The 13,976-nt window shown below is 40.9% G+C and overlaps 1 protein-coding gene across 1 annotated transcript; it reads left to right on the top strand.

The window, feature by feature from the left end:
• Nucleotides 1-1,448: 1,448 nt before the first annotated feature.
• On the top strand, nt 1,449-12,615 carry LOC140250376 (ligand-dependent nuclear receptor-interacting factor 1-like). Its single transcript, XM_072333069.1, has 4 exons — nt 1,449-1,652; nt 7,483-8,564; nt 10,964-11,152; nt 12,404-12,615. Exons 2-4 carry the CDS (start codon nt 7,785-7,787, stop codon nt 12,548-12,550), a joined length of 1,116 nt encoding a protein of 371 aa, XP_072189170.1. The 5' UTR covers nt 1,449-1,652; nt 7,483-7,784; the 3' UTR covers nt 12,551-12,615.
• Nucleotides 12,616-13,976: the final 1,361 nt, after the last annotated feature.

The following is a 13,976-nucleotide window of genomic DNA, read 5'->3' as shown; positions in this document are numbered from 1 at the left end:
CAAAGACATAAGGTCGTGAATAACTACAAGGGAACAGGTATCAATAGTTGTGGCCAAGGAGTGTGAGGCAAGGTTAACACAAAGGAGCAATTTCCAAATGCTAGAAGCAACTTCCCAGCTAACCTAATGCCATATCTTCCTTTCTGATGTGTGACCGAGTAATACCAGAAGACAACATTTGCAGGATGTAAGAAAAAGCAGTGCCAGAGGAAGGGCCCCGAATTTCTGCTAACCTAACAGAAGGTATGTTCACCAGCTGAGAGGCAGAGAAAGGTCTGAAACAGTAAGGCTCAAATACTCTTTTTTAACATGGTGCTTTGTACAGAAAATTTTGCCTCGCAATCCTCCCTTTCCCCCACTAGCACATGTGTACTTAGTCAGAACGCCCACTGCTCTTGTCATGCCCAGTTAGATGCCACTAGCTAGGGTTAACATCTTTGTATCCTATTCTGTGTCAGGCTGCACAACAACTCCTATCTTCCCTAAAATACCTCTTATTCAAAGCTGTAGGTGGTCACATCACAGTCAGCCAAAGTGCTTTTCTTTCTTTACTCACACTGTCTCCCAGCTCACACAAAGAAGCTGGTAGGAAGAAGAGAGGGAAGAGCAAAATTGTGATTGATTTTGCTCTTTACCCTTGTCTTTCAGCTCAACTCTTGCCTTCCATTACATCTTCTGTTTCTCACCAAATCTGCTGATAGGCATGTAAGAGGCTGACATTGAATATCTTGTCACACTCAGAGACAATGCTGAACATTGGGGTGATTCCTAGGTTTGCCCACAAGAAAGCTGTTGTCTGTGCTAGAACCACATATGTCTCTTTATGCTTCTCATATCTGCTTATATCCCCAACACGGCATCATTTCAGCAAAATTCTGTAGGTCAGCAGAAAGAGGAGAAAAAAGTCCTTATTGTCTTTCTGAAGTTTCTGCTTGATAAGCTCTCTGGAGCAAGGACTATATTTCTTATTGCCTGACTGGAAGTGGCCTTGATTTCTGAGGCATCCGTAGATACTAACAGAGAACAAATACTGAACGTCAGCAGCCTTACAGCTGTGGGAAGCAAGAAGCAGCTGGTGTTCATTTCACACGACAGTTCTGAAATGTGTCCTCTGACTAAATATAAAAATCGTTGGCAGATGGTGGCTGACAGTGAACAATCTCAGGAAATTCACATATCAGGTTGAATTTAATCTAATGACTGCTAGAGAAATTCAGTGAAGGTGAACAGACTCAGACCCAGAGCACCAGGTATCTTCATGATGCATCTCACCAGCTACTTTGTGCCTGTTTCATATCTCTCTATCTGTATTTCACTGATTTGAGCAAGTGTCTAACTCTGCTTGTTCTAGCTTTGGCTGGGCTGGAGTTAAATTTTTTCCTAGCAGCTGGTATGATGCTGTTTAGAATTTAGGAGGAAAACAACACAGATAACACACTGATGTTTTAGTTTGTGTAAGCAGTGCTCAGCAACAAGTCAAGGTCTTTTCTGCTTCTCATGCGGTCCTGCCAGCAAGATGTTGTGGGGGCACAAGGAACTTGGAGGGAACAGAACCAGGACAGCTGACATGAACCAGCCAAAGAGACATTCCATACCATATGAACAGTAGAACTGGGGGAGTTGGCTGCAGGGGACTAGCTGGGCGTTTGTTGGTGAGTGATGAGCAATTGCTTTGTGTATCACTTCTGTGGTAAATACATGTGCATACTGTATATATCAATATATATGGTAGTTATCATTACTATTATTTTTTCTTTCCTTTTCTTAGTAAATTTTTATGTCAGCCCACTAGTTCTATGTTTTTATCTCAACTCTCTCCTGCATTTTGCTGCTGGAGGGCGTAAAGAAATGGATACCTGATGTTGAGCTGCCTTCCAGGGTAAAGCTTAACACTGCTCTGTGGAGAGATTTCTAAGAGGAGCTGCTAACTGGACAAGAACAATAAAATAGCTTACTCATTTTCAGCACCTTCTAAGACTGTAGGCTATTTCAGAGCACATCATACTGGGAGTCAAATAGAAGTAACAACTGTTTAAGTCTCATGTGGTGACATCCTCCCTTAGAAATATTGAGCATCTGAGCTAGCCCTTTTTTTTTTCCTCATAGTGCTTTGCTCTGAGCCTCCAGCCAGTGGCAGCTGAGTCATAGGCAGCTTATGGGCATTCAGCTTCAATTCCTGTTCATGGCCAGCACCTCAGCATCACCAGGGCTTAGGTGATCTTGCTGCTTGTGGAAGAAAGCAAAATTACACAGCTGTGGGCATTGTTAAGTCCCATTGTTAATAGCATTGTGGGAGCTATTAGTAATAGGTGAATGGCTGGACTGGATGATCTTTTAGGTCTTTTCCAACCTTGGTGATTCTGTGATTCTAAGTCAGTCAGAAGTCTGTCCCTCCTCCAGATTCATGCTGCAGTGTGTCACCCCCAGGAGGTGTGCTCTGTCTCTCACCTGCAGACAGTTGGCCTCCCCAGTGACGCTTAGCAGCTACAGGGAGCTGGGCCAGGCCGGGAGATGGCAGGAAGGTGTTCAGGGTTACACTGTATTTGTTACCACAAGATTAGTACGGTGCTGAGGTCCTGTGGAGGTCAAACTTGGGCCAAGTACAGTCTCTGTGGCACTGACAGCAAGCATAGGAGGGTGGAGACCCAGCGGGTGAACACTGCAGGTACAGACAGCCACACAGGGCACAGAACAAGGGCTAGGCTGGGAGGGGCGGTCCCTGTGTGTCTCTATCTCATTCCCTGAACCTTCCTGACTGTGGGCAGCAGCAATAGCACTGGTTGGGCCCAAGAGCCCCTGGTGCTGAAAAGGCTGTTGAAGCTGGCAGCCATTAGTTGGCAGCCAACAGTGCTTGCAGGCCCCTGACTCTGGAAGGTTCTGTGCAGGTGGTAGTTTCCACAGCGTCAGAGCCTTCCTTCTCGAGTGCTGTGCTGCTCCTGTAAAGGTAACCAAACTGTGAACCCCTGCGCTGTCTCTGACTGGGCCCAGCCCACTGCAGCTGCTAGGCCTTACTGGGAAGGCTAGACCTTGTCCAAGCAATTCAAAATCTGTCTCCAAAACTGTGGACTTGAGGAGATTTCATGGCTGTATCTGGCCCAGCCAAGCACAAATGAAGGTCAGAAACTGGTGGATGTGGGCAGCATTGCATGGCAGGGTGTCATTCTAGCAAGGAATTCACTGGCTCTGAAAGGCCTTGCACTGTGGCTGTTGGGTGGTGGGATTATTCAAGAGGGTATAGCCATGTACTCTGTGATACTTGTGGACCAGTCACCTCTGGCTACTGTCAAGGACTATGCTAGAAGGACCCTTGATCCCCTTGTGAGTAACCAGTGTAATTAACCCTCTATTCCAGAACTAGTGCAAGGCTGCAAACTTCAGGAGGGTGGAGCTTTTTACGAAGTGATTATTTGGTTCTTTTAAACATTCATAAGTGCTACTTAGCTGTAAATAAATTATATCTGATGTCCTCATGCTATATGCGTGCACTGGAATTGCCAGGCCACAGCCTGAAGCAATGGTTGAGCACCAGGTGAAAAGGGGTGGATAACCCAGGTTGCTCAGGAGCAAGCTATGCATCTGAGTGACTGGAAGGATATCTCTCTGGGTAGAGATTGTATTCTTCTCAAGCTGTCACTGGTTGTGAGAAGGGGTGAGCTGATTTTTATTCTTAAAATAACTTTGATGTGAAGCTTAATACAGCTTCTATGCCAGAGCTGCGGCCTTGCTTAAAGAGCCAGACAGGGGAACCTTGGCTGCAAGAGGGTAAATAGCTGGGCAGCAGCACTGTGGGTGATATGTAAATGATGAAAGAGTCTTAACAGTCTTCTGAGGTAGGATGAAATGCCAGCTCAGGCTTTGACTCACTGAGTGTTTTCCATTACAATTTACGTATACTATTAACATTCAGTTCCTGGCAGAGAGATTGCTAACAGCAAAATATGCTTGCTTTATAGGCTGCTAACCTGAAAAACTAATGCTTGCTTCTCAGAAAGCAGTATATCACCTTATCTATTTGCCCAAAATGTGAAAAACTCTGAGAACTGTTACAACAGCGGCCTTACAATAAAACACCTCCCTGTTTTAGTAACTCTCAAAACTGCTCTCTCTGAATCATAGAATTACTCAGGTTGGAAAAGACCTTGAAGATCATCAAGTCCAACCGCAGTTGGACTGTCACAGTGCTTATGACAGCGTGTGGGTCAGCTGTTGAAAAAGGAAAGGAATTACGTGTGTTAAACCATGTTGCAGAACTAGTGACCTGTGTTGTACTTGGATTTTGTAGCACACATTATGAAATCCTGGAGACCTCATAAAATGACCCTTCCATGTAGAGCTGATGTTGAAATAAGGGTACTTAAATAAGATAATGTGTTTTGGTGTAACACATGAAATGGATTTTGCCTAGTTATATGTAGTCCAGGCAAAAATAGTCTATGCCATGGCAGCAACAGTCATGCTTGTATTTCAGAAAGTCCACGTTTTTCTCAAGGATTACCTTGGACTGTTGCTAAGAATAAGATAAGAAACATTTATAACAGACCTCATAACTAAGCTAAGATGCCAAGCCAACGCTTTGCAAATGAAAATCTAATTAGAATTAGTTAGAACATAAACATTTCCATAAGTTGGAATATTCATGTGAATGTAAGAAAAAAAATGTTTTTAATATTTTTGTAAGATATGTACACTTAAAACTTTTGCTCCCTTCATCTCTGATTAAGCCAGAGTACTGGTGAATCATTTGTAAAATGTATGTTGTAATATCATTTCAGATGGAAAAGATTTCTATGCATAAATTAGAAGTAAGAAGTGAATCTGTTTATTTCCTAAGTCTGAGTCTCTATTTGCAGTTAGCTGATTTTAAGGCAGAGGCAGAAAATACAAATTCATACATTTTTATTTATTTATTTATTTATTTCCTGTGTGTAAACAAGGATATTTTCAGGTATGTGAATATCACTGTTCATTTTTAAAAGGCATCAGGGACCTTGGGATTCATGATGCAAATAGTAATCCCTTGAATTTAAGGATTAACAATATCACACAGCTGCCATCATTGCTGTACTGTCAAAACTGTTAGGTAGAATACATTTTTTCATCAGTGTGATTTACTGTTATTTGAAGTCAGTACTGACTCAGCTGGAGCTGTATCTCTTTGTTTGTCCAACACTGATGGATAAGCACAGCCTACAGGTTGCTGTGTATGGCAAAGAGCTGGGACTGAAGATTTTATTAATTTATGTAATTCTAATATTACCACAGTCTTCAGTCATATGCGGGATTGTTAGAGTTGTCTTCTTTCAGATTCACGATAGTCAAAGCCCCTAAATTTTTGCACTTTTATATTATGAGAACAGTATTGAGAACTGATGCCCCAATTTTTTGCCCAAACAAAATATACAATGTCTTCCAAAGGCAAAGGAGGAGATTAACATTCCCAAGATGACTGAAAAATTGGCGTCTGCAGACATGCCTTGATCAGACATTCCTATGACTATCAGGCTTCCTATGACTATCACATTTAGTGCATACTGTACATATGTACACACATCTGGAGTGCTCCTGAATTTCCTCAGGAAGATGGTGGCTGGGAGTGCAGTGCTGTTAGCAAACCATTTTTCTTGATGAGCCTCTTGCTCCTTCATGGCTCTCACAGGAATGAAGGTACCAGGAGATGGTTATAGGCCAAAATAATTATTCTAGTGAATCACACCTCACTCACAGGCCACAAGTCAAGCTTGCAGTACAGTGGAGATTTGTCAAAGATATGGGCTGCATTCCCTGCTCCTGTTGCAGTCTATAAAGTGCTCTTGACACCTCTATGGTGAACACAGCAAAATTATGTATCTCCTGCACTATTCACTGGTAATGGCACAAAGTGCACTAGTCTGTGCTGGCAGGAGAAATTAAACCAGTTCAACAGTTCTGACACAAAGCCTTTGGTCACCTGCAATAATAACAGGGAATTTCATGCTTCCCTGAGCCTCCTTGACAGTCAGTGAGCTCAGAAAGCTTTCCTACAACGTGCCGCAAAGATTGAGAAAGCAAATTTTGTGTGCTTTTCTGTGGTTGTGATGGGATTTGTTTGTTTTATGTTGTAATTTAGAATGCAGAGAGAAACTCTAAATCCAAAAGTGGAAAAACAAACAAAAACACTCTTGGGAGGAAACAAAGGAAAAGAAATGGATTTACTTCTAGCTTTTGAGAGCCTCACTCATCTTTGATTTAAGTCTTAAATAAAACTTCTCTAACCAGTATAATTTCTTTCTGCAGAAAAGTCTGCATGAAGCTTTATCACCAGAAATGGAAATACACTCCCACAGTATGACGCTCTACAAGACCACAGCTTGTCTCATTACGTGCAGCACTACCCTCACATGTGCAATCAATTATTCAAATAATTTGTTGACAATTAATATAACTATTTCTAATCAAGAATGATTACAATTAGGAATTATGTGATCACATCAAGATCTGTGCATCATAAATTCAGGAGGCACAACCTAGAAGCTGAAGAAACATCATTTTTCAGTGTATTCAGTTTTACTAGTTAAGAGGACCAAGGAAGGTTAATTTACATGATCCCTAAAGCAGGGGCTCACAGAACTTGTAAGAGTGAAATTACTGTCTTTATGACATTTGTTGCTGTCAGTAACGTAGTTACTCTTCAGTTATGGAGGAGACGATTTATTATTAATATTCAGGAAGGATAAGAAACATTTGAATTGTGTGACTGACATGCAAAACAAGTGAATATCTATGTTTACCTTCTACAAAATCATGTCTATAGCGCTAAGCAGGTTATTCCTGAGAGAACATAAGCACTGGAATACAATCAGAAAATTCAAAATTAATTTGGATTTAATCCTTTCCAGAGTGTTCACCTTTCTCTCCATACAAATTTCATCTTTCCTTCTGTCATAGGTTCAACTAGATATTTGATTTCTTGTCTTTATTAAAAACCACTGCAGTTTGTGGATCTTATTCTGTGACAGCAGAGACTGCTGTAGGCTGGAACTAGCTGCAGATGTCAATTAATTCTGCAAGCAAGGAAAAAAAAGGTCTGAAGATCTTTGATCAAGCCCGATTTTGTTAGAAATATGTTTCAATGGCATGGTACATAAGACCGTATGTTCCTGTATGGAGGAGTGTTTCACCTAAACAAAACGCATCCTGCCAACCAGCAGTTTGCAGTATTGGGTAAAATCCAACTCATACTGAAACCAGCAGAAAGTCAGTGCTCGTTTCATTCATGACTGGAAGTATCTCAGAAGAATGATTATTGTAGAGAAATCCTCCTGTCTAGATAAGTTTTAGTTAATACTTTAATCACAAATATATTTCTGTTTTTAAATCTTATTTAAAAATCATATCTCATATAACAGCCAAGTAGGAAAAAACAAAACAACAACTAACCGCTGTTTCTGTGCATTTACAAATATATAGTCACATTTTAATTCATTTCAATTTTTATTTTGTTAGCCCTTCAGGAAATACATGAAGATGGATGAGACCTACTGAAACTTCCTCCTCACTCTCTTTCCTCTGGAAGCTTTATCAGTGTATATCACTGCCTGATGCGGTAACTCATCTGTCTGCATTGAATGCATTTTCAAAAACATAATGGCTTTCCATTGCCAGTAACAGTAACAGACCTGCTCTGATGCTACAGTATCAGCAAGCGAAGAGTGAAGAAAATTTATCTACTAAAAGTTTCGACGTAATAGAAAACGTTGGCATGACCTCTGCTGATAGAAAAGAAGTTATCCTCAACGGTTCTTAATATGCAGAGCAATGAGAGTTCAGCTAAAAAGCTACATATGCAGAAATGCCTCTCATTTACTCATGGTGGCACTGCATTGGTTTCAGGAATTGCTGAAAATCTTACGGTTACCAAAGATCCTGAAGCAGAGATTTTAAACTACAATCTAGAGATACCACCTCAAGCCCAAGTCATGTCAGTACCACTTTCCTGTTTCTCACCTATAATGCAGCAACTGATATCTACCAGAATTAAACATGTCTCCAAAGTAAGGGAGGCTACAGAAATACCAACTGTTACTTATATTTGGCCAGTATTAAAGGTAGGAGAGGCTTACAAACACTCCTGGGACAGACTTCCCAATTCCTTCGTACCAAACAGCCCAAACTTAGCAAGGCATTGCTCTGGTCCTGATGTAGTAAGTGAAGATGTAACATGTTCCCAAGTAACCCCAGTGAAACAGCTTGCACAAGAAGAGCAAGACAGCAAGATGACAAAATCATATCCTCTTATTTTAAAGTCTTCCAATGCTGTTGTTTCAGGAATTCTAAGATCATTGGCTAATACTAAGGATTATAAAAATATTTTACCACTTTCATCTATTAGCCCTATTGGAAAGAAAGTGAAAATTCCATTTAAGGAAAATGCAATGATAATATACAACGGAGAAGTCTACATCCCTTACATAATGAGATGTGAAACTTTGTCAACAGAAATGGAAACACATAATCAACATACATTGCTCAGGAAGGCCACAGTTTCTTTCATTACTTGCAGAACTATCCGTGAAAGAACAGGACAGGTAAGACTGCACTGTGCAATTGATCTGAAGCAAAAAGGGTGACAAAGAAAGCTCTTTTGGGGGCTTTATAAAGCCAGCAAAAGTGCTGTGCTTGTGTTGGGGGCTGGCAGCTTGTGGGTGGACTGCTCAGTGAGCGGGGGTAGAGCTGGCACTGCCTGCCTTTCACTTTGACCCTTGGCTGTAAGGCTATAAGCAGTCTTAGGGAGATCACACATGGCTAGCAAACAGTTTCACTGCCCACTGAGAATAGGGAGGGGTAATCAGTGCATGAGCACAGCCCATGCTGCCCATATGGTACTGTAGCAGCAGGTGTGGGAGGTGGGTCAAGTGGCAGGGTATGGAAGTGCTGACCCTCTTTGCTAGAGACTAGCTCTCTGGCAGTCTCTGAGACCACAGGTTTAAACATGATCTCCACCAGGCAGCGGGCTTGTCCAAAGAAGACTGTGGTGACACAGATGGAGGACCTGCCAGGAAATGTGGCTGTTCAGGTGGCAGGGAGAGCCTGAACTGCTGCTGCCAAGGACTCCACCTGCATGAGGTGTGAGCAGGTGTATGGTTTACTAAGTATGGTAGTGGAGCTTAAGGAGGAGATTAAGGGTCATCAAGGAGTGTGAATGGGAGACAGACTAGTAGAGTAACTCTCTTCAGTAGTACACTGGATTGATACCCCCTAAATGGTGGTGGACCCTCTCATCTGCCATAGTTGAGCAGAAGGAAACAAACTGAGAGAAGAGAAGGAATGGAAACAAGTTTGAGCTCAGTGATGCAGGCAACCACCATCACAACTTACCTCTGTTCCCCAGGTACCTCTATGAAATAGGTCTGAGGCCCTGGAACCTGAGGGAAAGATGAGTGAGGATGCAGTGGGAGGTCTACCTGCAAAGTTGTTTAGGGTGAGGTAGTCAGCTCCACACCTCAAGACTGCTTCCACCAGAAAAGTAAGAAGGGTGATTGTTGTAGGCAATTCCCTTCTAGGAGGAATGGAGGGCCCTATAATTTGGCCTGATTCTAACTGTAGGGAGGTGGGCTGCCTCCCTGGGGCCTGGGTCAGGGATATCTCTAGAAAACTCCCCAGACTGATCCGCCCCCCCACCCCCACCCCCCGGACAATTATGTGGTGGAATCGTTTCCATGACTGAGTGCTGCAATGGATGGCTATAAGTTCTCCAGAAAGGATAGGTAAGGAAGGAGGGGTGGTGGCATGGCCCTCTATGTTAGAGAGTGTTTTGATGTAACTGAGCTTGCAACTGGGGATAATAAGGTTGAATCCCTATGGGCCATAGGGAGAGCTGTGCCCTGCTAGCTTTGCTGTTCACAAATGGAGGTCTGGCAGGAGATATGCAAGTCAGGAGCTGTCTTGGACAGAGTGACCATGAGATGGTTCTTGGTGAAGCCAGGATAGGGGACAGCAAAACTGCTACCTTGGACTTCTTGAAGACTGAACAAATTGTTCAGGATACTGGTAGGGGGACTCCCTTGGGATTCAGTCTTGGAGGGCAAAGTGATCCAGAAAGGCAGGTCACTCCTCAAGGGAGAGGTCTTAAATATGCAGGAACAGGCTATTCCCCTAAGCTACAAGATGAGCTGCTGGGGAAGAAGACAGGTGTGGATGAACAGGGAGCTTTCATAAGGCTCCAGGAGAAAAAGAGAATTTACCTCCCATGGAAGAAGGAATGGACAACTTGGGGAGAGTACAAAGAGGTTGTTAGGATGAGCAGAGAGATAATTAGGAAGGCAAAAGGCCAGCTTGAGCTCAACTTGATCACTGTGGTAAAAGGGAACAAGAAATGCTTTTACAAATATATTAACAGTAAAAGGAGGACCAAGGAGAATCTCCATTCTTTACTGGATGTGGCTGGGAACATGACCATTGAGGACAAGGAAAAGGCAGAGGTTCTGAATGCCTTCTTTATGTCTGTGCTTCACATGATGTCATGATGTGGAATACCAATGGCAAAAATTACGTAACCATGACAATGGTCATTGTGAAAGCACTGCACTTCTGTGAGCAGGAAAGTGCTATTTGGAGAATAGTAAGTCCAGATTTAGTATATTCATGTAATCACCAAGGTTGGAAAAGACCTCCAAGACTATCCCGTTCAGCTGTCCACCTACCACCAATATTTCCCCACTCCCAAGGAAGAAGTTGTTTCTAAAAACAGGTGATGAGTGCCATCATGATCATATTTTAAATCAACAGTGAAATTAAAGACAAGAGAAAGGGCTAGCTGGCAGGAGATGAATTGAATTGGCTGAATCCTGAATTAAATTAATTCCTCCTAATAGGACTGAGGTAGAGAAGACTCTAGAAATGAGATATGAAAGAAACTGAGGCAGGAGGAAAACTGCTACCCAATATTCACTTTCAGGTAGTAAAGTTCTACTTTTTCTTGTTTCAGCTCCTCAAGAAGGCTGCTATCCCATCCAAAGAACTCCAAAATAGAAATGAGAGAGAGGCACAACAGAAAGTAGACAAAGAACTAAGAAAGGAATTTGGTGTTGTGAAAGATATGAGAATACATCTCGAGAGGATAAATCCCAGTGAACTCAAAGAAGATTTTGACGAAGCTTCTACATTTGAATGGAAGGTAACCACTGGGACAGAGAAATGGGAAAAAAGAAAAAAAAAGAAAGAAAAAAAGAAAAAAAAAGTGTGTCAAAGGATGTTTTTGCCCATATACAGAGGACACTTAATTCTCAGTATAAAAATATACAGTGTTCATCACCTTGAAGTAATCATTACATATCATTAGTACTCTCTTCAAAACTTTCAGGCTTCTTGAGCCCTTGTCATAAAACATTTTCTATTTGCGAGCTTACAATGTTTAGAGAGATTTACAGCACCTATACATATATAAATATATATGTATATACATAGATACACACACAGACATATACACAGCTATTGAAAGTCAGGAAACTCTGACTCTGCAGATTTCATTCCCTTGTTACATTCTGTCATTTCTGCAAAGAGTAGCACATCATGCTGAATATATTATCAGGACAGAAAATCAGATAACATTTGCCACCTTACAGGTTCCTCTATCCATCAGTGAATTTGTATGTTCGCTGACAACAAGCTTCCTCACCTCCGCCTTTTTAGAGTACAGTGCAAATTAAAGAAATGTGTGAAGTGTGAGCCCTATCCCACTAACCCTGGAGTACGTTGCTTTCTACACTGGTTTGCTCTCATAGCAATCTGCCTGTATGTGCCTCACAGCCCCAGTTTATCATTGCAAAACTGAGTTCCCATCTATAATTTTCCCACAAACACTCCACATCTGGCAAGTATCACATAAGCCATATAGTACAAACTAAATAGCCACTTCTCTCCAAAATTCATTCCTAGAAATAGGAACAAGCAGTTCCTCAAGCATCTGACTTTCTGTCACTGTGCCAAAACCAACACAACAGAAACAAGTTTTACCTTCTAAAAAGTTGAGATCGTGTTTTCGTTCTTTCTTCTCATTAGCAACTTCTTTTTTATTTTTTTCTTTGGCCATTGGATCAAATCCATCTGAACTGACAAGGCAGACACGAACAAAAATGATCTACCTGGAGAGAATGGCAAGGTTTAAATACTTGACATTTTTCAGTTAGCTCATCCTGCTTCACTCTATTGCTATTATTACTTCAATTCTATTGCAATAATACAAACACTTTCTCCAGTCTATTTTTGAGTTAGAAATCCCAATCTTTGGTTTTCTTGTCTTGAAGAGACAGGAATGACTGAATTACGCTTCAGTGTTCTGAGACCAAGTGATTCCTTAGATTGTATTCTTTGCAGTCAGAATTATTCACAAAACAAAGCAGTAAAGTTCTACTTTTTCTTGTTTCAGTTCCCCAAGAAGGCTGCTTTCCCATTTGAAGAATCGCAAAGGAGAATTGAGAGAGTAGCACAACAGAAAGAAAACAGTGAACTAAGAAGGAAATTTGGTATCGTTAAAGACATAAGAATCCATCTCGAGAGGTTAACATTTCCATGAAATTCAGCTGCTTCTCCGCAGCAAAGTTAACAATCAGTAACAAGTTACTGTTTCTCTTTGATCTATTATCTCTTTCTTGTTCAGTCTGTAACATTTTGTCACCTTTTGTCAACTGAATCTTAAAGCAATGTCTACTTCCAAGGTCTTTGATAAAGACCTACTTTTATTGTCCCCGGGTGGAAACAACATTGGTGCATATTCAGCATTCATGAAGAATGTGCTATAACTGTTTTGTGAAATATTTCAAAGCCAGACAAAGCAATACTTTCCAGAGTATTTTAAAAGAGCACAGGTATGAATTGCTTTTTCCTTTCTTCCAGTACCAAAATAAAGCATCTGCTGTAAAAACAAAACAAATATATATATATTATTATATATATATAATTATATATTATATATATAATTGTGCTGGCTGTCGTTTATCTTATTTTTTTCCCCCCAGTAAAAAGCCCAAGGCAGGTTCTTAGTTTTGACAGTGTTTCTCCATCTATCTACGTTTTCATTTCTCAACATACATTCCAAAAATCAAGTACAATCAAATATCTAATGAAACACTTCATGTTTATTCTAGAGCTGCTTCACGCGGATGCTTCCACTTGCCTATCTGATATTGAGAACTTTTCAGGTACCAACAGTGTTACGAGTTCTCATTAACTGTAATTGTTACTGTCATTGCCTTTTCACTATTTTCTACTGCCACATCCTTCTCTTTGTAGACTATATTCAATTTCTTGTTTTGTCATTTATTCAGACTTTGCTTGTTGTAATTAGAATTATTCAAGCAATAAAAAGATGTTTTACCTCCTCTAAATCATTGATCCTTACCTTTTTCTTGTTTGTGATAATTTCTTGAAAATTGGGTTTGTGCATAGGTTGCAGTACTGGAATTAACCCATGATTGTTGATGCTTCCTGAAGCTCATTCCACACACAAGTTCCCCTTTCTAAAGAGAACCTCTGCAAAGTGTTTTATATGCAAGACAAGATGGTTAGCATCTGTTAGCAAAGTAAGTAGTCCGTTTAGAAAAATAGAGAAGCACCATATTTCAACATCAAATGCAAAGTGAGAACAATTTCTAAGGATATAAAGAAGTAATGCATTACCTGGACAGTCCAGGAAAACAAAACAACCAAACAAAACCAAACAAACCACGGTTTACATGTCGTGAGAAGTAGTTGATGCTAGAAAAGCATGGTAAGTAGGTTATTTCCAAAGGGACAAGTGTCAGATATTGGAAGACTGTGAAAAGCAGAGATGGTGGAGTGGGGTTGGGTGGGGAAAGGTGATTTAAGACCGCAAGGTGTTGTGTGGGTTTTTGGTTTTTATCTTTTTTAAAGATATTTGAAATTATCACTAAAATTCTGAAATAGCTTTAGTACATAAAAATGCTTGGAGTTTGCCATCTCGAGACAGAAAGTGAGTTCAA

This window comes from Excalfactoria chinensis, chromosome 3, assembly GCF_039878825.1.
Source record: "Excalfactoria chinensis isolate bCotChi1 chromosome 3, bCotChi1.hap2, whole genome shotgun sequence".
In the NCBI taxonomy this organism is placed as follows: domain Eukaryota; kingdom Metazoa; phylum Chordata; class Aves; order Galliformes; family Phasianidae; genus Excalfactoria; species Excalfactoria chinensis.
The sequence above is the reverse complement of the archived record's forward strand: the minus strand, read 5'-3'. Positions and strand labels throughout refer to the sequence as shown.